Here is a 26,296-nt window from a genome sequence, read left to right on the forward strand (position 1 = left end):
TGAGCACACCTGTCTGGGCAGAAGCTGAGTGGGAACCATGTGTGCCTTCACGATCGTCCTTTGGATAAAGGACGAAGATAATAAGACGACCCCCTCCTGGGGACTCTAGAGAGAAGAGTGATGGTTAAGGGAAAATTAATCCCTTCTAGGGCATAGAGCGATGTTGGGTAAGAATCCCAGGTCTAGTTAAATGTCTGCTTTGCCCCTTCCTGGGCATGTGGACTGCGGTGAGCGGCTTAACCTCCTGTTTCGTCACCTGTGAAGTGGGAAAGCCAGTCCCACTTACCTTATAGGGTTTTAGCGAGGACGACGCGAGGGGTGAGTAAAAGGCCAAGGCTTGTGCAAAGCAATGAATCAACGTTAGCTATTATTATTATTCGCTGTCAAAAGATCTGGGCGCCCCTCCCCCTAATGGCGAATCGAGAAACTGCGCCCTAAACTAGTGGGAGGGACATTTGGCAGGTGCAGCGAGCGCGACTGGCTGGGGCCCCACTTCCAGCAACGCTGTCCTTATCCCCAGCCGCTCCTGGGACTCTGAGATTCCCCCCCTAAGCCGGTCCGGAGAAAGCAGTCTGCTCGGCGTCTGGATCCGGCAGAGGCCCCTTTAAGACTGCTAGGCGAGCCGGGGGCCGCGGGGCCCAAGGCAGTGTGGGGTCATTGGGAAGGCCCCGCCTAGATGGGTGAGCAAGGCGGGACCGCAGGGCACAGCTCCTGAGGCTCTGGCCAATAGGAAACCGACTTTGCAGCCGCGCCACGCGTTGATCTTCTGTTTCCCAGTCTGAGTGGGACCGAGAAAGGAGGCGCGCGGGCAGGAGGAAAACACGGAGGGAGAGCAAGGCGGCTTGGTTTTCTGCTTCTGTGGCCGCTTAGGCAATGTGAAATGAGCGGGCGGGCTGTTGCAGGGCTAGATGGCACAGAGTTGGTTCTGAGTACGTCTAGGGAAACCGAGAACTTTAGTTCCTCAGGAGGATTAGTAGAGGAGGGAGGTCAAGTGGAAAGGGATTATGTAACCCAATCCCTGACATCTCCCTACCTCGTCCCCTTGGGCAGAGGGTAAACTGAGGCACGCAGAAACGGAACTCTGAAACCAGACCTGAGATCATTGATCTCTCGAACCCCCCTTCCGAGAATGAACGTGGTTGCTCCCTAGATTGTGCTAATAAGAGAGCATCCCTGACACGCCCCCCCAGCTCCGCCCCCCTCCCCCTCCCCTCCAGTGCGGAGGAGACGCAAGTTCTGGCGCGGGCGGCGACGGCTAGCAGTCACCGCCTCCTACAAGTGCCAGAGCCGGGCAGACAGCGCGGAGGCTGCGGTGGCAGTGGCCACGGAGCTGGCCCTCCGGGGCCCCTGGGGGGAGGGGGAGCCGTCAAGCCCCCGCTGAGGCCGCCGCTACCGGGCCTCCCCTCCCCCCAGGGCGGGCGCCATGCGGGGGGGCCCGGGCGATGCGGAGCGGCGTGAGCGCTGGGGTCGCCTCTTCGAGGAGCTGGACACTAACAAGGATGGTCGCCTGGACGTCCACGAGTTGCGCCAGGGACTGGCCCGTATGGGCGGGGGCAGCCCGGACCGCGGAGCACAACAGGTACCCTTGCAGGGACCCCCTCCTGGCTCGTGGCGCTGGAGCCCAGCCCGCGCAGGGTAACCCGAGCCGCTGAATGGAGCGCCGGGAGCAGCCCGGGACTGCCTGTGGCTGGACACCAGGACCCGTTCCTAGCTTGGGCGTCCTTGTCCCCTTCCCCCTGACCGCCCGTGTCTGGGCCTAACGGGCTCGCTCAAGACAGGACCACCGAGGCCCCAGGCCTGCAGTTTCGGCTGCCAAACCCGTCCCCCTCCTCCGTCGGGGTGAGGGATGTCTGCCTGGGAATGGGGCCGCTTGCGCTTTCCTGCCCACTGCCCGGGACACACCCTTCTCTGAACTCTTTGCACAACCCGAGACACAAGGCCTGCACCCACCTCCAGGAGACACACCCTCCCCAGCCTCTGTGTTTACATTCCCTTCCCTGTCCTTTCCTGGGCTTGGCTCTATGCCCCAGGCTGTCCCAGCCAAGGACCCAATCCTATCCGAGGCCACCCTCAGCTGGGGATTCACCTATCAAAGCAGGAACTTGACCCCAAGCCTGTGCATGTGTCCCCCCACACCTGGAGGCCCAGATGCCACTGGACTGTCTCCATAGCACCCTGAGACCTCCAGTCAACCTCCCACTTTACAGATGGGAAAACAGAGGCCCTGCAGATGTTCAGTGTGGATGTCATTGCCCCCACATTGCCCAGTGCTGTCTCCAAGGAGAGCTCTTGAAACTGCCATGTGGACAAGTTCATATAAGAGACACCTGGAAGAACAGGCTTTCAGAGACAAGAGCCCAAGTCCACCTACTCACTTCTCAGCTCTGTAACCTTGAACAAGTGACTTGACCTTGGAGAGCCTCGTTTTGCTCACCAGGAAAACTGGACAACCACTGTCCACCTCACAGACCTACCTTGGCCTTGGGTATCTTATTGAGGAAAGAGATGATCAAGGGAAGGGGTGACTTCCCCGCCCTGGTCCTCTAGGTGCAGGGCTGGGGGAGGGGGACCTGGGTTCCTGGGGCATAAGCTTGTCTTGCCTCCTCCAGATTGGGGGAGCAGCTTCCCAGAACTCCTTCTGTCCCTTCCCCCCTGCCAGGGCATCTCCCCTGAGGGTGATGCTGACTCAGATGGCGGCCTTGACCTGGAGGAGTTTATCCTCTATCTGCAGGAGCGGGAACAGCGCCTGCTACTTCTGTTCCACAGTCTGGACCGGAATCAGGATGGTAAGGCCCAGGGATGGGGCTGTGGGGGCCCTGGAGATGCCAACGGGGTTAGAACTGGCAGTGCTAGGAGGAGGAGGGAGAGCCGCTTCTCCCTGATGACTCACAGGCTATTTTGGGAGCTCTCCTCACCCCCAGCTAGGTGATTCAGGACCCAGCCGGCCTATCCCACCTCCTTTTCCTTCTGGGGTGGGACACTATTATTTATTAGTCTTATTTTTCTGTGGGACAAAGATCCCCCCATATTGCTCCTGGATTCCCTATGAAACAGAGACACCCTCATCGCTTTTTCTGGGTGTCCAGTATTGCCTCTCAACCCCCTGTGGCATAGGGACCCCCATAATTATCCCTGGACTCAATCCTTCATTCATTCATCAAACAGAAGACCCCCTCTAATATGGCCCAGTTCTACCCCTCTGATCCCAGTGGGTCAAGGACCCCCCCCCCCAACCCTGCCACAAACCTCACCTTGGGTTCCTGGATCCGCTGGTCTTCTTCAGTATCCCCATTCCAAGCTGTCCTGGTCCTCCATCTTGGGGTCCCTACACACACACTTCCCCACCTTGGGCCCCCTCCCCAGGTCATATCGACGTCTCTGAGATCCAGCAGAGTTTCCGAGCTCTGGGCCTTTCCATCTCGCTGGAGCAGGCAGAGAAAATCCTGCACAGGTGAGTAGCAGGATGTCCGGAATCCCAGGTAACTCAGGTCCCCAAGACCCCTCAGCCACCTCGAGCCTCTGAGCCTCAGACCCAATCCCAAGGCAGTGGAGCTGAGATCTTGGCCCAGTTGCTTCCCCTCTCTGAACCTCAGTTTCCCCCTCTGTAAAATGGGGAGCTCCCAGTGCCAAGGAGCTCAGTCTACCCCCCAAATCCACAAGAACCTCACTCAACTCACCCCTGGACCCAGGCACTGATTCTGTCCCACCTGTACCCCTCCCCGCGCAGCATGGACCGTGATGACACCATGACCATTGACTGGCAGGAATGGCGTGACCACTTCCTGTTGCACTCGCTGGAGAACGTGGAAGATGTGCTGTATTTCTGGAAGCATTCCACGGTGAGGTGGGGGGCGGCTGTCCCAGCCTGGTGGTCGGGCCCTTTTCCCCAGGGCATGGGGGGAGGGGCTGGCTCAGGACTCTAGAAGGAGGAGCCACTGGGAGCAGCCGAGGGATGAGGCTCTGCTCTCCTCTTCCTCCATCTGGGGCTCCCGGGACCCATTTGGGGAGGTGTCTGCCAGCTGATGGGGACCCTTCAGACTTACTGTGGGGCCTCCGGGGGTTCAGGGAAGAAAGGGCTCACCAGATGGGGCATCTGGTCTCCCACCCTCAACCACATGGCTCTCTTTCTGCTGGTTTCTATTCCCCTCAATAAAGGATTCTGCTGCTGAAAAGACAAGTTAGGAAGCCACTGTCTTCAGAGGGTCTCACGGGATCTACTGGAACTTGGGAGGGAGGAAGCGCTCTGGATTGCCATTTCCAGGGTGGGAATCCTTGAGTGGTGCATCTGGTAGGATCTGATGGCATCTGGAGGGGTCCATCCATGCGATCTGCTGAGACCCTCTTGGGAGATCCAGAGATTCCCACCCTGGGGGACCCATGAGGGGCTTGGTTAAGAAGTCTGCAGGTGATGGATGCTAGAGGGGGGATGATCTCTGTGGGGGAGACCCCTGGGGATCTGGAGAGACCCCCAGGAGGGATCTGCTGGGCTCCATATATAGGGAGTCCCTGGTAGGACCTTGTGTGGCCCTGGAGGTATCTTCTGGAATTCTTACGTGGGAGACCCTTGGGTGCGATCCTTTGGAGGGATCTGATTGGCTCTGGAGGGATCTTTATGGGGCAGGGGCTTGTTTGTTTTGTCGTTGTTGTTTGGGTTTTTTTTGTTGTTTTGTTGGCCGTGCTGCACGGCATGCAGGATCTTAGTTCCCTGATCAGGGATCGAACCCGTGCCCCCTGCAGTGGAAGCGCAGAGCCCTCGCCACTGGACCGCCAGGGAATTCCCATAATATATATATTCTTAGATATTCTCTTTTGTTTATTTATTTTTGGCCACACCACGTGGCATGTGGGATCTTAGTTCCCCAACCAGGGATCGAACCCATGCCCCCTGCAGTGGAAGCGTGGAGTCTTAACCACTGGACCACCAGGGAAGTCCCCTGTGGGGTAGAGACTTGAATAGGATGCTTTGACGGGATTTGGTGGAGATCCCCAGGAAGGATGTTATTATCTTTTGTGGAGACTGCGGGGCTGGGGCTGGTAGGGGTCCAAGAGAGATCTCTTGGGCTCTCCAAGTGAGATTCACTGGTGGACTGGGATTCATTGCTGGGTACCCTGGGATTCATGGGGGAGACGCCCCAGTTTAGGGCAGAGTTGCATCCCCCCAGCCCCACTGGGGCATGACACCCCCAGCCTCTGCATCCCCAGGTCCTGGACATTGGCGAGTGCCTGACTGTCCCGGATGAGTTCTCGGAGCAGGAGAAGCTGACTGGCACGTGGTGGAAACAGCTGGTGGCGGGAGCGATGGCGGGTGCCGTGTCCCGGACGGGCACAGCCCCCCTGGACCGCCTCAAGGTCTTCATGCAGGTGAGGGGCCCTGGAGAGACCCACCCCCTTCCCTAGGCCTGGACCCCTGGAGGGGTTCCCAGAGCCACCTGGTCTTCCCACCCAGGTCCACGCCTCCAAGACCAACCGACTGAACATCCTGGGAGGCCTACGGAGCATGATCCAAGAGGGGGGCGTGCGCTCCCTGTGGCGCGGCAACGGGATTAACGTGCTCAAGATTGCACCTGAGTCGGCAATCAAGTTCATGGCCTATGAGCAGGTGGGGGCAGGCAGGGGGAGGCGTGGGCTACAGACAGGAGGCTTTGCAGGATTGGCCTGGGGGTGGGGGATGTCTGCAGGTCCCCAGGAGTGGGCATCTGCTCCCCTTCGGGATGCGCCCAGGAGGAGGACAGCAGAGGGAAGGTCCGAGTGCACGGAAGGCCCAACCCCTGAGGTCCCGCCACCTCTGTGTCCCTCTCAGATCAAGCGGGCCATCTGGGGGCAGCAGGAGACACTGCACGTGCAGGAGCGCTTTGTGGCTGGCTCCCTGGCTGGTGCCACAGCCCAAACCATCATTTACCCCATGGAGGTGAGAAGGAGGGGCCCTAGCAGAGGCTCCAATGCAGGGCTGGGGGCGGGCCTGCGATAACCCTTTCACTCCAAGGTGGGATAAGCGTTGGGATTATAACTTTGCTGCTTCTTGATTCAGACTGTAGCTCATCAGAGCAATGCTCTTTCATGTGTAGCTGGTCTGGGTATCACAGTAGTGTTGGTTTAGCTGTTTAAATAACAGTTGTGGGGTGCAGCCCTTTATGGATATGACTCATCTAAGGATACTGGTTTCCAGGATGCTCGTCCCCAAGGGAATCCTTTCTAGGTGAAACCGCTTTTGGAGAAGTCATTTCAAGTTTCAGATTGTGCCCGGCGTCACTTAGGATTCTGAGTGTCGGAAAACTCAAAGCACATAAACGAAGTCCGGAGGTGAGCAGTTCAGGGACGGTCTGGTGGCTTCAGAGTGTTAGAGACGCAGGTTCCTTCCCTCTCTCTTGTTCCACCACCTCAGCCTGTGGACCTCATGGACGAAAATGACTGCTTGTGCCCCAGTCACAGCATCCACGCTCCAGCTAAGAAGGAGGAACAGAGGAAGGAACACCTCCCTGCCTTTAAGGATGCTTTCCGACAGCCTTGCATACCTCTTCACCATCTGTTTCGTCAGCTAGGACTCAGTCACATGGCTACACGCCGAGGGAAACTGAGAAACGTAGTCTTTGTTTCTAGAGGCTGTATTCTTGCTGAAAAGAGCCGTTTCTGTTGATAAGGGAGAAAGTCACAAGATATTGGGAGACAACAGTGGGTGCCACGTGCAAGTCTGATAGGCGTAACCAGTTTGTAGGTATAGAGTTCGGGGGTAGAAGAAGGTTCTAGAGCAAGTGGTTTTTCTATTTATTTATATTTTTATTTATTTTTTTGGCCACACCAAGCAGCATGCAGGATCTTAATTCCCCGACCAGTGATCGAACCCATGCCCCCTGCAAGGGAAGTGCAGGGTCCCAGCTACTGGACCACCAGGGAAGTCCCACAAGTGGTTCTTTTAATTCAGTTATTCTCAGGGTATCTCCATCTAGGAGGTACAATTTCGAAGTGTCTTCATTCCTGGATGTAGTGATTCCGAAGGCAGCTTTTCCAGGGATAACCGGCTTCTCCCCAGGTACTGAAGACACGGCTGACCCTTCGCCGGACGGGCCAGTATAAGGGGCTGCTGGACTGTGCGTGGCGGATCCTGGAGCGAGAAGGGCCCCGAGCCTTCTACCGTGGCTACCTGCCCAACGTGCTGGGCATCATCCCCTACGCAGGCATCGACCTGGCCGTCTACGAGGTCTGTGGTCCTCCCTTCTCTGGGATCTGCCCTTCCTGTGGGGCTGGCTCAGTTGACCTCCATAGCTGGGGGTGGAGAAGCAAAGCACTGTGGGCCTTGGGATTCCGGGGAACTCCTTCAGGCATTGGACCTCCCCACCTGCCCCGCCACTCTTGCGCTTCCCACCGCAAGAACCTTCCACCTGTACTTTGGCCTTCCCGGGTCTCAGGACATGTGAAAGTCGGGGACCACTCTAGCTCACAGAAACGTGGGAGCAGGCGAAGATGAGCTTCAAAGATGCCCATCCCCCCCAAAACGTGGGTCAGACGCGCCTCCATCTCCAGGCCAATATCTTCTTCAAGGCCATTTCAGTCATTGCCGCCACCATAAAATCCCTACCCCACGACCAGCATCTCGGGGCCTTTATCAGGAGAAGCAGGAGCTGGGAGTTTTCGCTGTTTCTCTTCCAGGGACCTCATCCATTGCCTTTCCCTTCTCCTGGTGGGATCACCAGGTTCTCCCAGTTAGCACAGCCTCAGAAGTTCCCAGGCATCCCCCCACCCCCCCATCGTTGTATCCAGCCCAGCTTCATGGGTAGGCAACCTATAGAGTCACCAACTCAGAAGGGCTCCACACTTGGTTGCATGCTTTGCTGTCACCCTCTTGAAATTCTTAATAATCTTTGAACAAGGGACCTCACATATCTTTATTTCGCACTGGACCCCGCAAATGACGTAGCTGGTCCCGATCTAGGATCCCCGGTACCTGCCACCCGTACATGCCCTACCAGCACCCAGTGTCTACGGAGCCAAGTGAGACAAGGCTTCACTCATTCGTTCGTTCATTTATTCATGCATTCACTCATTCACCCGTTCACTTAGCAACTGGGTTCTGGGTACTGTGCTGGCTGCTGCGTTCAGGGAGCACAACATAATCCTTGTCCTCCCGGGACACCCCTCCAATGAACAAAGAAGTCAAGTCAACCAGCAAATAAGTAATTGCAGACCCTGAAGTGTTCTCAGAAGATAATAAACAAGACGTGCAATCAAAAGTAGCCATGGGCAGGAGGGGGGCGTGTCTAGGGGTGTCTCCGAGAGGTGGCACGAGTTGAATATATATCAGGAGGGAGTGTGAACAAGGGCACAGCCAATGCCAAGGTCCAGAAGCAGGAATGAATATGGCCTATGGGAGGAGTGGAAGTCTTTTCTTTTTTTTTTCATTATGGTTAATGACAAGACATTGAGTATAGTTCCTGTGCTATACAGTAGGACCTTGTTGTTTATCTATCTTATATATAGTGGTATATATCAGCTGATCCCAAACTCCCAATTTATCCCTCCCCACCCCGACCTTTCCCCTTTGGTAACCGTAAGTCTGTTCTCTATGTCTGTGAGTCTGTTTCTGTTTTGTAGATAAGTTCATTTGTACCATCTTTTAGAGTCCACAGATAAGTGCTATCTTACGGTATTTGTCTTTCTCTGACTTACTTCACTTAGTATGATAATTCTAGTTGCATCCATATTGCTGCAAGTGGCAATGTTTCATGCTTTTTTATGGCTGAGTAATATTCCACTGTATATATGTACCACATCTTCTTTATCCATTCATCTGGCAATGAACATTTAGGTTGTTTCCATGTCTTGTCTATTGTAAATAGTGCTGCTATGAACATAAGGGTGCACGTATCTTTTCGAATCATAGTTTTATCCAGATATGTGCCCAGGAATGGGATTGCTGGATCATATGGCAACTCTATTTTTAGTTTTTTAAGGAACCTCCATACTGTTTTCCATAGTGGCTGCACCAATTTACATTCCCACCAACAGTGTAGGGGGGTTCCCTTTTCTCCACACCCTCTCCAGCGTTTATTATTTGTAGACTTTTTAATGATGGCCATCCTGACCAGTGTGAGGTGATACCTCATTACAGTTTTGATTTACATTTCTCTAATAATTAGCGACACTGAGCACCTTTTTACATGCCTGTGGACCATCTTAAATGTCTTCTTTGGAGAAATGTCTGTTTAGGTCTTCTGCCCATTTTTTGATGAGGTTGTTTTGTTGTTGAGGAGTGGAAGTCTTGAGTGGCTGGAGGGAGCTGAAGAGTCAGCAAGGACTCAATTGATCATGAGTTTGGGTTTCTCCGAAATGTGATAGGGAGCCATTCAGAGTCATGAGCAGAAATAAGACCTTATTCTGCAGCCTTAGTTCATTCATTCTTCACCCCAAAAGGGATTTCAGAGGTCTAAGAAGTTTGAAAAGCCCTGTGCCCTCTTGGCCTTTCAAGATCTAAATTAGCCCCTTAAAGGCTCTGAGAAGTCCTGCAGAAAAGTGATTTACCCTTTTTTTTTTAAGCCCACTGTTAGCCATACTTTTCCAGTCATCAGAACCTCTTTTTAACAGAACTGCTCTTAAAAACACCTATTTGGCAAATGCAGCTCCAGCCCCAAAAGGCGGCTATTAAAATTGCAAAGGCAGTAATGGTAAACGATTCTCATTTTTGCCCATTCCATGCCCAGGCCAGACATCACCAATCCATCACAGCACTGAGTCCCTCTCAACACAGTTCCAGGCAGCCATTACCAATGCACGGGAATTGACTTAGGAAATGAAACCTATGAGCAATTCCAGTCCCAAGGCCAAAAAGAAGATCCTGGATTTACAGAGGCCTCACAGAAGGCTTCAGAAGGGATTGGCCAAGGGCACAGCTCTAGACTTGGGGGTGGCTCTGAATGATGATTGTCACCTTTATCTTGTGACTTTGGGCAAGTAAATTCTGTTGAGCCTCAGTTTCTCATCAATAAAATGGGGATTGTAGTGGTACTTGTCTTAGTTGGAGGTCTTCCAGAAGCAGGGATGGGACGGCAAGTGGTTTTGGGGGGAAGTAGTAAGACAGGGAAGGGAAGGCAACCAAAAAGTATCATGCTTTAGTATTAGTTTCCTAGGGCTGCCCTTACAAAGTGCCACAAGCTGGGTGACTTAAAACAACAGAAATTTATCGTCACAGTTCTGGAGGTTAGAAGTCCAAAATCAAGGTGTCAACAGGGCCATGCTTCCTCTGAAATCTGTAGGGGGTATCCTTCCTTGCCCCTTCCCAGCTTCTGGCCTTTGCCAGCAGTCCTTGGCATTCCTTGGCTTGTGGACGCATCACTCCAGTCTCTGCCTCTGTTGCCATGACTGTCTTCTCCCCTATGGGTCCTTTTTCTTCTTCTCCTCTTCTTCTACGGACCCCGATCATATTGGGTTAAGGGCCCACCCTACTCCAGTATGACCTCATCTTAATTCATTATGTCTGCAAAGACCCTATTTCCAAATAAGGTCATATTCTAAGGTTAAGACCCCAACACATCTTTTTTTTTTTTTTTTTTTTGGTGGGGGATTCATTTAAACCCATAACAGTGCATTATCAAGCAAGATACCACAGCAGACAGGTGGAGCTCAATCCTGGTGGGGACCTCCGGGAGAAAGTGTAGAACATGCCCCCATCAGAGAGGCAAGGGAGCTGGGGTATTGATACACCAAGTCAGTCATCCTTTGAAGGTTGCTTCTGGGGGTGCTAATTTCCCAGCACTGCCCACCTGTTCCTATGTGCTCAGAGCAGCCTTGCCTGGGACCAGATAAAATCCTCAGGCTGAGCCATGGGTGCTTGGCCATTGGGGTCGGCAGGTTTGAGCTGAAGTGGTAAGGGATAAGGGGCAGGGTGGCCACCTTGGAGACTGTATGAGTTTCCAATGGCTGCTGTAACAAATGAGCACAAACTGTGGTTTAAAACATCACAAACTTATTATCTCACAGTTATGAAGGTCAGAAATCCAAAATGCGTCTTACTGGGCTGAAATCAAGGTGTCAGCAGGTTGCTTTCCTTTTGCAGGCTCTATGGGAGAATCCGTTTCCTTACATTTTCCAGTTTCTAGCAGTGCCCATGTTCCTCGGCTAATGGCCCCTTCTCCATCTTCAAGGCCAACAGCATAGCATCTCCATCCCCCCTCCCCGAGATCTCTCTCTCTCTGTCTCTCTCTGATCTCTGTTTCTGTCATCACATCTCCTTCTCTGACTCTTACAAGGAGACTTGTGATGACATTGGACCCCCGTGGATATCCTGGGATAATCTACCATCTCCAGATCCTTAATCCCATCTGCAAAGTCCCTTTGGCCACGGAAGGTACCATCTTCACAGATTCCAGGGATTAAGGCAGGAACGGTAGGGGGGGCTGTTATTCCACATACCAGAGAGGGTTTAGGTGAGGTTTGAGTGAGAGCATGCAGGTAAAATGCTTGGCTAACACCAGCCATCACGGGATACCGAAGCCAGCCAGCAGGACCGCTGAAGCCAGGGTCCTGGTGTCACCCACCTCCAACCCACCCTCCTCCCTTTTCCACCCCTGCCAGACCCTGAAGAACCGGCGGCTCCAGCAGTATAGCCACGACTCGGCCGACCCGGGCATCCTCGTGCTCCTGGCCTGCGGCACCATTTCCAGCACGTGTGGCCAGATAGCCAGTTACCCCCTGGCCCTGGTCCGGACCCGCATGCAGGCCCAAGGTGAGGCCTGGGTGGGAGGAGGAGGTAGGGAAGGTCTCGCGACTTGGGTCCACCTTCCCATCCCCAGCTCCTTCCCGTGAGAAGGCAGGGTCCTGGGCTGGGATCCTCCTGGATTTCGATGGCCTTGACTAAAGTCCCTACTTTTCTCTGGGCCTCAGTTTACCCTTTTGTGACATTGGGATGGGAGCCCTTTACCCTAAGTAGGAGAACAGATACAGCCAGTGCCGGAAGAGCATCCTAGCCATCTCAGCGGGGAGGCAGCTTTCCGGGCTGGTAACTTGGGTTCTAATTTGCAAGGCTGGGATATAGTGAGGTCAAAAGGAGGAGCAGGGCCAGGCTACGATTGTTTTACTGTATTTCTCTGTATTGCTACTATCCCTGTCCCGCTACTATCCCTGAATCTTTTTTGAGAATTTCCTCGGGGATTTTAGCATTTGTGTTTTGTCGTTTTTGCCGGGGGTCATCCGTGCATAAGACAGATGTGGTCCTCCACCCTCAAAGAACTCCCAAGCTGGAGAGGAAGGAAGATGGTGAATAAATCATTCCACAATGAAGTATGGATTTAGGGTTGAATAAAGGGGAGAAGGAAAAGCTGGACTTAGACTGGGGTGCCAAGGAGGGCTCCCCTGAAGAGCTGGTTTGGAATGGAGGTTGGAAGGTTGAGTAAGAGTTAGCTGGGAAAAGGGAGAAGGAATTGAGTTCCAGGAAGAGGAAATTTCTGTGCCCTCTTCCACCTCCCCCTCCACACATAGCTGCTCTGTTTCTAGTCATCCCCAAACTTGGGGCCTCCAGATTGGGGTGAAGAGATGAGCAGCCAATTCCAAGGCCAGTAGAAGTCCCGACTCTTGAGTGGTAGGTCCCACTGTTAGTCTAACCTTCCTCCCTCCTGCTGCAGTTGCCACCTGGCCCAGCCCTGGGGGGGAGGGGGGAGGGGGAAGCGAGAGGGGGACCTTTGGCCTTACCTGGCCTCCCCACCCCCTACCAGCCTCCATCGAGGGAGCCCCCCAGCTGTCCATGCTGGGTCTGCTCCGTCACATCCTGTCCCAGGAGGGCGTGCGGGGCCTCTACCGGGGCATTGCCCCCAACTTCATGAAGGTTATCCCAGCCGTGAGCATCTCCTACGTGGTCTACGAGAACATGAAGCAGGCCCTGGGGGTCACGTCCAGGTGAGGGACCCAGAGCCCACCCCTCCCCCAGATCCCTCACCTCCATCGTGACATCCCCCACACCTCGGCCACTGGAGACCGAGGGCCCAGCCAGTGGATCCCAGGTCCCCCTCCCCACGCATTCAGACCACAGGATCCCCACACTTCATCCACCGGGTCCTGAATCCCCACATCCCAGCCCCTGGATCCCACGTTTCCCTCTCCCCCAACACGTACTGAGTCCTGGACCTCCACGTCGTAACCACTGGATCCCCCGCAACCCAGCTAACGGATCCTGATACCCCGACCACAGCAGCACATACCGTGTATCTAAACCCCCAGACCCCAGCTGCCCCAGGCACCAGATCCAGGGTCCTCAGGCAGTACTGGATCCTAGATCCACTGGCAGATCCTAGATCCCCATGCTTCAAGTCCTGGATCTCCAAGCTTGGCCACTGGATTCTGGATATCAAGAAACCTCAGTGCACCGGATCCTGACCGTGCAATGCCTAGGTCCCGGGGCCCCAACCACTGGATCTCAGACCCCCTCCATCCAGCCACTGGATTCCTGAATCCCTTTACCTCGATACTGGGTCCTGGATCCCTCTGCTTCGACTCCCGGATCCCCACGTTTCAACCATTATACCCTCCACCACCGGATCCCAGATTTCCAAGCCCTGACCCACCAGATCCTCACTCCTCAAACCACAGTCGCGAGAGCCCAATGGCAGAGGAGCGGGTGCTGGCGACTACAGCTGTTGGACCCCAAATCCCTTCACTGCAGGCACTGGGTACTACAACCTCATCCATGAGAGGCAGACCCTACCACCTCCAGGCACTGGATGCCAACCCCTTAACTCCTGGTTTCTGACCCAAGTCCTCCCAAGCACTAGATCTTGAACGCTCAGAACCCCCAGTCTAGCTCCCAATAGGCCAATCAGTGTCCTGGATCCCACGCGCCCCCGTCCCAGACACACACCAGAGCCCGGAGACCTCCCCCCATGGCACAAACCCCATAGTCTACGGAGCCTCCAGGAAACCCAGGTCCTGGCCTCCCAGCTTGAAAACCCACGGGACTTGTCCACTGTCCTGACACGTCTCATGCCGGCCGCAAGGGGAGGAGATGCCTCTCCCAGGCCCTGCACAGACACTGGACCCCCTACCTCCCCAGCAAAGCCTGGACTGCAGGGAAACTTCTCTCTCAAATACTCCCCCAGCAGGGCCATGTCTCACACCCCCTTCCCACTGTCTAGGCTGATAACAACCCCCAGAGCCTGGGTCCCTTTGGAGGATCCAGTCGCTCTTTCTTAGGGGCTGGCAAGGAGGCAATCCAAGGCTGGGGACACATTGAGGGGACCGCACACATCTCCCAGCACTGCCAGCCCCTCCCCAGACTTCAGAGTTGGAAGCCAGAAGCAGCTTCCCTAAACCCAGGATGCAAAACAAACCCCAAACTCCCCAGCCCCCCAAATTCATTCCAGGTCTATTTTTCTACCAGAGAGGAGCAGACATTCCATCCGCCCTAATTCCCAGTACCCCCACCCTGTATATTCTGCACTTTATATTTGGATTCTGAGCTTAGGCTTATTGGGGGACCCCTCTCTCCATTCCTTCCAAGTCCTTGGGGAACCCCATTAAAGGACTGTAAAAGAAGAACTTGGATTTGGGGGTGATGGGATGACCCCCCACAATGCTTCCACCTCCCCCACCTACACTCCTCCCCACCTCCCTGCCTGTGTGTGTGATTTCAAAGGAAAAGAACAAAGGAATACGTTTTCTAAGCTCTTTCATTGTGTTTTTTACTGAAAGGGGGTGGGTGGATGTGGGACCACCTCATACCGCCCACAGGGAAGGGACATGGGCCGACTTCCATCATACATTGTTGCGGGAGACCAGGAAATGACTCCGTGAGCCTCAGTTTCCACATCTGTAAAGTGGGTGTGGGGGAAGGTCCACATTCAAGAGCACTCCTAATTTGTCCTGTATTTTTTGTAATTACACAAGTGTGTCCTTTTCCTTGGGCTGCTTAAAAAGTTACCACAAACAAGGGGCCTAAAACAACAAACATTTTAAAAATATTTTTCTATTGTGGTAAAATACACGTTACATAAGATTTACCATTTTAACCAATTTTAAGTGTACAGTTTTGTGGCATTAAGTATATTCACATTGTCGTACAACCATCCCCACCATCCACCTGCAGGACTTTCTCATCTCCCCAAACTGAAACTCTGCCCCATTAAACACTGACTCCCCATCCCCTCCCCCAGCCTCTGGCCCCCACCGTCTACCTGCTGTCGCTATGGATGTGACTCCTCAAGGGACCTCTTAGAACTGGAATCATGCAGTATTTGCCCTTTTGTGTCTGGTTTATTTCACTGAGCATCATGTCCTCAAGTTTCCTCCATGTTGTAGCAGGTGTCAGGATCTCCTTCATTTTTAAGGCTGAATAATATTCTATTTTATGGAGGGACCGTATTTTGTTTATCCATTCATCCGTTGATGGACACTGGGGTTGTTTCCATCTTTTGGCTATCATAAATGAAAGACAACAGAAATTTATTCTCTAACAGTTATGGGGGGTTGAAGTCAAAAACCAAGGTGTTGGCAGGGCCATTTTCCCTCTGAAGACTCCAGGCAAGGATCTGTTCGTGCCTGTTCCTAACTTCTGGTGGCTGCCCGCACCCCTTGGTGTTCTTGGATGTTAGACCCATCACTCCAATTTCTGCCTGTCTTCACGTGATCAAACTTTTTCCTATGTGGACTGTGAGAGTCATTCTCTAAGATGTCCCCCTATGATCTTTGACTCTTGGTGTTCACATTCTTGTGTAATCTCCTCTGTCATTGTACCAAGGCAGGTCTGTATGACCAAGGGAATACAGCAGAAGTGATGGTATATTACTTCCAGAATTAGGTTATAAAAGACATTGAGGGCTTCCCTGGTGGCGCAGTGGTTGAGAGTCCGCCTGCCGATGCAGGGTACACGGGTTCGTGCCCCGGTCCAGGAAGATCCCACACACTGTGGAGCGGCTAGGCCCGTGAGCCATGGCCGCTGAGCCTCCGCATCCGGAGCCTGTGCTCCGCAACGGGAGAGGCCACAAGAGTGAGAGGCCCACGTACCGCAAAAAAAAAAAAGAAAAGAAAAGAAAAAAAAGACATTGAAGCTACCATCTTGTTCATGTTTTAAGCTGCTATGTTTGGGGAGGGGGGTGATTTGTTATGCAGCAGTAGCTAACTGATACATATACACATATATAGATATGATTTTTCACACACCCAGATAAGGGATCAAGTCTTGCTAACTATTTTGTATTTTTACTTCCTTTGAATTAATGATCAATGCCCAGAAGTGGGATTTCTGGGTCAAAGGATATGACTATCTCAGGGTCATGTCACTGGAAAAATTGTATGCAACATACACAGCCACCAACAAGGAATTAGCATTACCAGTTTTAATGCGGCCATGCCAGCACTGAGTAGTACCACTTCATTTTATTTAATTGTGCCTGTTAACATTCATTTTCTTGTCCACACTCTTTTTTTTCTTCCAGTTTTGCTGAGATATAATTGACATACAGCACTGTAAAAGTTTAAGGTGTACAACATAATGATTTGATTTACATACATAATGAAGTGATTATCACAATAAGTTTAGTGAATATCCATCATCTCATATTAAAAATTAAAGAAATAGAAAAAAATGTTTCTTGAGAACTCAGGATTTACTCTCTTTCATATATAGCATACAGCTGTGTTAACTCTATTTATCACGTGTACATTACATCCTTCATACTTATTTATCTTATAATTGGAAGTTTGTACCTTTTGACCACGATCATCCAATTCCCACTCCCTGCCTCTGGTAACGAGGAATCTGATCTCTTTTTCTATGCATTTGTTTGTTTTTGCAGTGTAATTGACCTAAACATTATGTTAGTTGCTGTTATACATTGTCCACATTCTTTTAAACCGTTACACTGTGTTTGGGATTTGGGAAGCTCTGCTGACATGCAGTGTGACATCAGACAGGCTGCTTTCCCCTTTCTAAGCCTCCGTTTCCCCACCCACACTTTAAAGATGTCCACTGACATCTTTAAAGGGAAAAGAACTTACATTTATTAAGCAAGTACTATGTACCCTCACTCTGTGCTAAGCCCCCCTTAATGTATATATGTGCTGAACACTTACTTTATGCCAGCTCCAGTTCTAGACATGGGATGCAGAAGTGAATGAAACAAACAAAGATCTCTGCTCTCATAGACCCTATATTCCAGTGGGGAGAGATGAAGAAGTAACACAAGTGAGTGAATATGTAGCAGTGTAGATAGTAAACGTGTTACAGAGAAAAACAAAGAAGGGAAGGGGGATGAGAAATACTGCAGGGCTGAGTTTAAATTTTAAGTAGGGTGGTCAGAGAAGGCGTCAGGGAGAAAGTGATGCTTGAAGAAAGATTTAAAGATGGTTTAAAAAAAAAAGATTTGGGAATTCCCTGGTGGTCCAGTGGTTAGGACTTGGTGCTTTCACTGCCATGGCCTGGGTTCCATCCCTTGTTGGGGAACTAAGATCCCACAATTCACGCAGCATGGCCAAAAATAAAAAAAGGAGTCATGGGGATGTCTAGGGAAACAGCATGCAAGACAGAGTAAACAGCCAGTGTAAAGGTCCTGGGGTAGTACCATGCCTGGGTGTGTTGGAGGAACAACAAGGAGGCCCATGAGGCCAGCGTGAGTGATGGGGAGAGAAGGAGGAGGTGAGGACAGAGAGAGGACAGGGCAGGTCCTGCAGGGCCTTCTGGGCCAAGGGGAGAACTGGGGCTTTTACCCACGGGAGGTGGAGCCTACAGGGCTGTGGGCAGAGAAGGGCGGGACCTGACTCAGGTGCTCACAGGCTCCCTCTGATGGCTGCTGAGGGGAGGACAGACTGTGAAGGGCGAGGGCAGGAGCTGGGGGAACTTGGGTGATGGCCACTGCACTGGTCCATGTGAGTGACGATGGGGCTGGACCAAGGTGGTGGCCACGTACATGGTAAGAAGCAGCCAAATTCTGGATATACTTTGAAGGTTAAGCCCACAGGATTTAGTGACAGACTGTGTGTAAGAGAGAAAGGGAGGAATCAAGGATGACCTCAAGGGTTTTGATCAAACAACTTTGAGGATGGAAATGCTCCCAACAAAGACTCTCATTGGATCCTATGACAAGGCTATTTGGTAGAGTTACTCATTACTTCCAATTTCCAGCTGGGGAAACTGAAGCTCAGAGAAGTAAAGCACGTACCCCAGGACTTCCCTGGTGGCGCAGTGGTTAAGAGTCCGCCTGCCAATGCGGGGGACACGGGTTCCAGCCCTGGTCCAGGAAGATCCCACATGCCACGGAGCAACTAAGCCCGTGTGCCACAACTACTGAGCCTGCGCTCTAGAGCCCGCGAGCCACAACTACTGAAGCCTGCGCGCCCTAGAGCCCGTGCTCTGCAACAAGAGAAGCCGCCGCAATGAGAAGCCCGCACACCGCAACGAAGAGTAGCCTCCGCTCCCCGCAACTAGAGAAAGTCCGCGCGCAGCAACAAAGACCCAACGGAGCCAAAGATAAATAAATTAAAAAAAAAAAAAGAAGATGATTCTTTACAAAAAAAAAAAAAAAAAAGCAGGTACCCCAAGGTCACACAGCAAGAAGTGTCTGAGATAGGATTCAAACTCAGGTCCATCTGACTCCAAACCTATGCCTGTCTTACTTCGGGGACTAACTGTGTCTCTCTCTCCCAGAGCTCCAGAGCCTTCCCATTCTCCCCCACTTCCACCTCCTCTTGCCATGACAACAATACATAGTTTGTTAGTTTCCTATGGCTGTTGTAACGAAGTACCACAAACTTGGTGGCTTAAAATATTATCGTGGAGGTCAGAAGCCTGACACGGATCTCACTGGGCTACAATCTAGCTGTCAGCAGGGCTGGCTCCTTCTGGAAGCTCCAGGGGAGAATCTGCTAACTGGTCTTTTCCAGCTTCTAAAGGCCACCTGCATTCCATGGCTCGTGGCCCCCTCCTCCATCCTCAAAGCCAGCAGTGGCCAGTGGAATCTTTCTCACAACCAGTCCCTCTAACACTGATGGTTCTGCCTCCCTCTTCCCTGTTGAAGGACTCGTGAGATTACCTTGAGCCCCTGTGGTTAATCCAGAACAACCTTTCCATCTCCCCATCAGCTGATTAGGAACCTGAATTCTATCTGCAAATTTAATCCACCCCCTCCCCCTTGCCATGTAACGTAACACGTTCACATGTTTAGAGGGGTTGGGATGTGGACCTTTCGTGGGCGGGGAGACACTCACTCCGTCTCATATGCAGTGAGCTCACAAGGGCCTTTGTAACCTCATCATCCCCTGGGACCCAAATTTACAAGGCGTCCCTCCCACATGGTTGCTGGATGGGCAAACTTCTCACCAGGGATTTGAACCTAAGTGTCCTGACCCTCCAGCTGCCATGGAAGCCCAACCTGAGGAAGGTCAGAAGGCTTGCTCGAGGGTCCAGACCCTGTTTAAGAGGGTCAAGTCCTTACTCACCAAAACCCACCCCCCTCCTTGAACCTGGGCTGTACCCATGTATATGGGTACGTGTTTGGGCACGTGCCTGAAAGCAAACTGGAGCATCTCCCAACACAGCAGCAGAGTTTGGGCACCATGGGCCTCCCAGAACCTCCAGCCAGGACTGCAGGGGGAGAAGGCTATGCTGCCCACACCCCTGCATGGCCCGCTCCTCTCCCAGCAGACCTGGATGGAATGCCACCTTGAAGCAGTGGGGACCTGGTAGGCCTTGGACTGGGAGGGGGTTCTGGAGATGTGTCTGGGGAAGGAGCTCCAGACTGGCTGAGTGGGGGTGGGAGCCGGGTCTGTCCTGCAGGTGCTGGACACTGGAGAGCAGCTGATGGTCCCCATGGCTATCGTGGAGGTAGATAATGAGGGAGCCTTGTGGAAGTTTCTCCTCTCGGGAGCCATGGCTGGGGCGGTGTCTCACCCGGGCACGGCCTCTCTGGACTGTGCCAAGGTGTACATGCAGGTGCATGGGGAACATGGCGCTGGAGCTGCTGGGATGGGGATGGGTGGAAGTGGAGCTGATGGAGTTCAGGATGGGGGTGAGGGTGTAACCGGAAACAGGTACCAGGGTGGGGTGGGGACAGGGGTTGGAGTTGAGAGGATGGTACCAGGGACAAGGATGGGGTGGGGATCAGAGAACTGGGGATGGGGTCTTTGAAGACAAAATAGGACTGGAGAGGAGGAGAAGATGAGGGATGAGATGGGAATGTGAGTAGGTGTTGGGTTTGGGTCTGGGTCGTTTTAGAGAATTCTACAACTAGTGAAGGAAGGCATTGAAGAAGGAATGGGGATGGGAGGGGGTAGGTTTGGAGCTGGGCAGCTGGAGACAGGAGAGGTTGAGCTCCAGGCTGGGATGGGGATGGAGATGGGGTGGAGGCTTCCTCAGAGGGCCAGGGACCTCCGTATCCCCAGGTCTACTCCTCCAAGACAAATTTCATGAATTTCCTGGGAGGTATACGGAGCATGGTCCAGGAGGCGGGGTGGGGGTGGGGATGGGGGTGTCTGCTTGCTATGGAGGGGCAATGGTATCAACGTACTCAAGATCGCCCCGGAGTATGCCATCAAGTTCTCTGTCTTTGAACAGGTGGGGGGATGGTCTGATTTTCCCAGCCCCACCCTCAAGCCCTCACCTCTCCTGTACCCACGACCCCCAAAGCCCAGATCCTTATCCGAGACATATGTTCATCCTCCGGGTCCCAGACCTCTTCCCCTGGATGAGTTTCAGGAAGGAAGGAAGGTTAGTTATTCTCTCATTTTCCTCTCTCCTGTCCCAGTGTAAGAATTACTTCTGCGGAGTGCATGAGTCCCCACCCTTTCAGGAATGACTCCTTGCCAGCTCCCTGGCTGTGGCCACTTCCCAGATGCTCATCGACCCCATGGAGGTAAGAGAATATCTGCCCCGTAGAAGATGAAACATGATGAGGTGGTAGCTGCTACTGCTTCCCCCTCCCCCTCCCCTCCCCCTCCCCTCCCCCTCCCCCTCCCCCTCTTCCTCTTCTCCTTCATGTAAGATATGTATCAAACTTGTATTCCGGATGGCTACCTGGTGACCTCAACACTCTTTACTGAATGGGTCCTCTCCTTTCCCCCAGCAATGACCCAACACGCCACCACTGTAATTTACTAAATTGGGTAAATTACCTATATTTGTATATATTTGGGTTTATTTCTGACCTTTCTCTTCTTGTCGCTCTGGGGTCTCTTCATGCACCACTATCTTTTAATTTTTTTTTAATGAATAGACTTTATTTTGTAGCACAGTTTTAGGTTTACAGAAAAATTGAGCAGAAAGTACAGAGTGTTCCCATATACCTCCCGCACGTACACAGTTTCCGCTCTCATTAACATCTTGCATTTCGGTGGTACTTTGGTTACAATTGATGAGCCAATATTGATACATTATTATTAACCAAAGCCCAGAGTTGACATCAGGGTTCACCCTTTATGTTGTACTTGCTATGGGTTTTGACAAGTAGCCACCATAATAGCATCACACGGAATAATTTCACGGCTGTAAAAAGTCTCTGTACTACACCTATTAACCCCTCCCTCCTTCCCCCAGTCCTTGGGGACCACTGATCATGTTACTGTCTATGTAGGTTTTTTTGTTTTTTTTTTTTTGCGGTACACAGGCCTCTCACTGTTGTGGCCTCTCCCGTTGCGGAGCACAGGCTCCAGACGCGCAGGCTCAGCGGCCATGGCTCACGGGCCCAGCCGCTCCGCGGCATGTGGGATCCTCCCGGACCGGGGCACGAACCCGTGTCCCCTGCATCGGCAGGCGGACTCTCAACCACTGTGCCACCAGGGAAGCCCTGTCTATGCAGTTTTGCCCCACCATTTTTTCTTTTTTTGGCTGCACCACGTGGCATGTGGGATCTTAGTTCCCCGACCAGGGATTGAACCCGCACCCACGGCACTGGAAGCGTGGAGTCTTAACCACTGGACCACAAGGGAAGTCCCAGCCCCGTGTTTAATTTTTGAGACTTGATATTATGTCTTATTATTTTCCATCCCTTCTCTTCTTTATCAGTTTTCCAAGCTATTCTCTGTTGAGTTTTTCCATTCAAACTTCAGAAGCAATGCACCTCATTCAGAACACAAAATCACCTACTGGCATTTGTGTTTTACTGGCATGATGTTCAATTCATAGTTGAGTTTAGAGATTATTGACATCCATATGATATCGGTTCTACACATCCGAGAACATTTCCATTTGTTCAAGTCTCCTTTTTTGCCCTTTAATGGTCTTCTAAAGTTTTCTCCACATAATTCTTGCCCTTGTCTGGTTGTTTCTTTCTGTGTGTTTTTTTTTTTTTTTTTTTTTTGGCTGCTTTGGGTCTTCATTGCTGAGCATGGGCTTTCTCTAGTTGCGGCGAGATGGGGGCTACTCTTTGTTGCGGTGCACGGGCTTCTCACTGTCTTCTCGTTACGGAGCATGGGCTCTAGGCATGTGGGCTTCAGTAGTTGTGGTGTGCAGGCTCAGTAGTTGTGATGCACGGGCTTAGTTGCTCCGCAGCATGTGCGATCTTCCTGGACCAGGGATCGAACCCGTGTCCCCTGCATTGGCAGGCGGATTCTTAACCACTGCGCCACCAGGGAAGTCCCCATTCTTTTTTATATATATATTCTTTTCCATTATGGTTTATCACAGGACGTTGAATATAGTGCCCTGTGCTATATACAGCAGGACCTTACTGTTTATCCATTCTGTATACAATAGTTTGCATCTGTGAAGTGTTTTTGTTTTTGATTGTTGCATAAGAAATTACTGCACTCAGTAGCTTAAAATGATACAGATTTATTATCTCATTGTTTCTGTGGGTCACGTCTGGGCACTGGCTAATCGGGTCCTCTGCTCAGGGTTTGATCAGGTGGAAATCAAGGTGTCAATTGGGCTACCAATGAACCCATCTGAGGCTTGCGGTCCTCTGCGAAACTCCCTGGTTGTTGGCGGGATTCATTTTCTTATGATTGTAGGACCGAGGTCCTCAGCTCCTGGAGGCCACCCACTGTTTCCTGCCATGTGATCCTCTCCGTAACAGTTTGCTTGTTTGAGACCAACCTGAGGGAATTCCCTGATGGTCCAGTGGTTAGAACTCTGCACTTTCACTGCCAAGGGCCAGGTTTGATCCCTGGAACTAAGATCCCGCAAGCTGTGGCACGGCATAAAAAAAAAAGACAAGACACAACCCAAGAGTGTTTCTGATGCTTCCAATCTCTCTGACGCCTTCTGTCTCTGGCAATAGACTCTCTTTTAAAGGGCTCTCCTGATTGGGTCAGGCCCACCCAGGACGATTTCTCTTGATTAACTTAACTGGTTAGGGGCTTTATTACATCTGCAAAATCCCTTCAGCTTTGTCATATCATGTAACCTGGCCGAGGGGAGTGACAGCCCATCACATTCACAGGTCTCTAGGCATGCGGGCTTCAGTAGCTCAAGGGCAGGAGGGAGGGCATTAAATAGATGATGCTATCAGGGGGATGGAAATCTTGGGGACCACCTTAGAATTTTGCCTACCACACTCGGTGTGCTGTCTTTTGCACAATTGTAGAGCTGCCAATATTTTGATATTGGGGCACTTCATAAAAATTCCAGTAACTGGCTTCTTTCAGAAAATTGGCAGATCTGGCTACCTGGGGTCCACACTTGCATGGCACTACAGTTGGCTGGCGTTAGGGCAGAGCTGCGGCAGACCCCACCCGGCTCACATCTCTTCCCTCACCCTTTTTTTTTTTTTTTTTTTTTTTAATTTTTTGGCCACACCACGCGGCCTGCGGGATCTTAGTTCCCCGACCAGGGATCGAACCCACGTCCCCTGCGGTGGAAGTGCGGAAGCTTAACCACCGGACCGCCAGGGAAGTCCCTTCCTCACCCTCTTGGGCTGAGAGCACATACAGGCCGAGGCATCTGTGTTTGAAACTCAGCTGTGTGCGTTCCTGAGCAGTTTCCTCCTGTGTAGATGGGGACAGTGGCCATGGTTGGGGGTCACTGAGAGGATTAGATCAAACAAGCCACCTCACTCCTCATCCTCCCCAGGTGCTGAAGACATGGCTGACCCTGTGCCAGACTGGCCAGTACAAGGGGCTGCTGGACTGCGCCAGGCATATCGCGGAGCAGGAGGGCACCCGCGTCCTTTACTGCGGCTACCTGATGCTTGGCATAATTCCCTACGCCTGCACCGACCTGGCTGTCTACGAGGTGTGGGTCCCGCAGAGGGGGGTGTCAGGGGCGGCGTGAACCCAGGCCTGTAAAGAGCTTCCTCCTGGCCTTTTCTTCTTCTTTTTTTTTTTTTTTTGGCCACGTAGCATGTGGGATCTTAGTTCCCCGACCAGGGATTGAACCCGTGCCCCTGCAGTGGAAGTATAGGGTCCTAACCACTGGCCCACCAGGGAAGTCCCTCTCCTGTCCTTTTCCTCTTGGAAAGGATTTCAGCCTCTGGCTGAAATCAGGCAGGGACATGGAGGACCCCAGTGGCCTGGTCAGTCTGTCGTCCGTGACACTGTCCACAACTTGTGGCCAGATGGCCAGTTACCCACTGACTTTGGTGCGCACCAGGATGCAAGCCCAAGGTCAGCCTGGCCCTAGAGGCGACCTCGCATGCCCCTCCCCACCTTGCCTCTGCTCTCTGAACTTTCTCATCCCCGCCCCAAACTGACTCCTAAACTCTCCATATCTGATCCTGGCCACCTCTGCTGACCCCTGAATCCACCAAAACTTACACTCACCCCCAAATCTGATCTCAGCCCTTCAATTAACCCTGCACATCACTAAAACGAAAATCCAGGGCTTCCCTGGTGGCGCAGTGGTTGGGAGTTCGCCTACCGATGCAGGGGACACGTGTTCATGCCCCGGTCTGGGAGGATCCCACATGCCACGGAGTGGCTGGGCCCGTGAGCCATGGCCGCTGAGCCTGCGCGTCCGGACCCTGTGCTCTGCGGCGGGAGAGGCCACAGCAGCGAGAGGCCCGCGTACCGCAAAAACAAAACAAAACAAAAAAAACCCGAACATCCAGCTCCCAAATGACTCCCACAAACCTCCTTGAATCTGACTCAGGCCCCCATACTGACCTCAAGACATGTACTCCCCAAATGACCTCCCAACTTCTCCACATCGGACCCAGCCCTCAATTGACTCCAGAAGTCAAACCGTTTCTAAATTTGCCAAATCTGACTCTGCGACATCCCCAAACTCATAACCACCTGCTGCACTATCCTGGGAACTCCCCAAATGTGACCACCCCCAAAGGGGCTCTCAAACCCCTAAACAAATCTTCAAACATCCAAACAGGTCCTTAGCCCAGCACCCTGATCTTGAAAATGTCCCCAAACTATCCCTTAGCACAATCCCCAAATCTCTAGCAGATCTTAGAAATTGGAATGTTTTCTAAGATGTTCCCTACAACAATCCTGAAAATTCCTGCCCCTCACTCTCCCCAAACTGACCAATTTCCTCTAAAAGTCTTCCAAACTTCTTTCCAACTGACACCCAGACCCCTTGCTCCTGGCTTCACTAACCCCCCCAACTTTCCAGCCCGCGCCCCCCTCCAGAATGCCCAGTCATCTCTGGCCCAGGCTCTGAGCTTGCCTCTGTCCCCGCAGACACCGTGGAGGGTTCGAACCTCACCATGTGTGGAGTCGTCCGGCAGATCCTGGCCCAGCAGGGCTGCCCGGGGCTGTACCGAGGTATGACCCCCCACGTTACTAAAGGTGTTGCCAGCAGGTGGCATCAGCTACGTGGTGTACGAAGCCATGAAGAAGACCCTGGGCGTTTAAGCAGTGAACTAGGCATACCCTGGGCAGAAATGGACAGGAGGATCCAGTGTCCCCTGGCCCCAAAGAACCCCTCCAGGCTTGGGACCCAGGGTGGTTTTTGTCAGAAGCAGGCTGGGGGCCTGGGTCAGAAGATTCCTGGAGGGACTTGCCTGGTGGCTCAGAGTTTAAGAATCCACCTGCCAGTGCAGGGGACATAGGTTCAATCCCTGGTCCAGGAAGATCCCACATGCCATGGAGCAACTAAGCCCATGTGCCACAACTACTGAGCCTGTGCTCTAGAACCCGCGAGCCACAACTACTGAGCCCGTGTGCCACCTACTGAAGCCCACGTGCCTAGAGCCCGTGCTCTGCAACAAGAGAAACCACCGCAATGAGAAGCCCATGCACCACAACGAAGAGTAGCCCCCGCTCACTGCAACTAGAGAAAGCCTGTGTGCAGCAACAAAGACCCAACGCAGCCAAAAATAATAATAAACTAAATAAATAACTTAAATTAAAAAAAAAAAAGATTCCTGGAGCCTCCTCTCCAGGGTGCAGCCTGGGACTAGTTTGGACTCCAGTCTGACTCGCTGTAACTTGTCCTTGT

The 26,296-nt window shown here is 52.4% G+C and overlaps 2 protein-coding genes across 5 annotated transcripts; both read left to right on the forward strand.

Annotated features, from left to right (window-relative positions):
- Nucleotides 1–1,274: 1,274 nt before the first annotated feature.
- Nucleotides 1,275–14,643, forward strand: SLC25A23 (solute carrier family 25 member 23). Of its 4 annotated transcripts, XM_060145420.1 has the most exons (12): nucleotides 1,275–1,579; nucleotides 2,660–2,786; nucleotides 3,364–3,451; nucleotides 3,728–3,839; nucleotides 5,203–5,361; nucleotides 5,447–5,599; nucleotides 5,801–5,908; nucleotides 7,028–7,195; nucleotides 7,432–7,518; nucleotides 11,563–11,713; nucleotides 12,699–12,879; nucleotides 13,201–14,643. In XM_060145420.1, the coding sequence occupies exons 1-12, from the start codon at nucleotides 1,424–1,426 to the stop codon at nucleotides 13,253–13,255; spliced, it is 1,545 nt and encodes a 514-aa protein (XP_060001403.1). In that variant the 5' UTR covers nucleotides 1,275–1,423; the 3' UTR covers nucleotides 13,256–14,643. The 4 variants fall into 4 exon arrangements, 3 of the variants coding, with proteins under 3 accessions (XP_060001403.1, XP_060001400.1, XP_060001402.1); XM_060145417.1 differs by lacking the exon at nucleotides 7,432–7,518 and having other exon boundaries at nucleotides 1,276–1,579; XR_009539801.1 differs by lacking the exons at nucleotides 7,432–7,518; nucleotides 13,201–14,643 and adding an exon at nucleotides 12,481–12,565 and having other exon boundaries at nucleotides 1,277–1,579; nucleotides 12,699–12,827.
- A 4,684-nt stretch (nucleotides 14,644–19,327) lies between these two features.
- SLC25A41 (solute carrier family 25 member 41) lies at nucleotides 19,328–25,710 on the forward strand. The gene is given in 10 exon segments (XM_060146716.1): nucleotides 19,328–19,409; nucleotides 19,412–19,513; nucleotides 19,728–19,900; nucleotides 20,350–20,412; nucleotides 20,414–20,521; nucleotides 20,712–20,819; nucleotides 23,975–24,136; nucleotides 24,333–24,507; nucleotides 25,537–25,628; nucleotides 25,630–25,710. Coding segments are annotated over 10 exon segments (1,146 nt in total).
- The last annotated feature ends 586 nt before the right edge of the window (nucleotides 25,711–26,296 follow it).

Source organism: Lagenorhynchus albirostris, chromosome 3 (assembly GCF_949774975.1).
Source record: "Lagenorhynchus albirostris chromosome 3, mLagAlb1.1, whole genome shotgun sequence".
NCBI lineage: Eukaryota > Metazoa > Chordata > Mammalia > Artiodactyla > Delphinidae > Lagenorhynchus > Lagenorhynchus albirostris.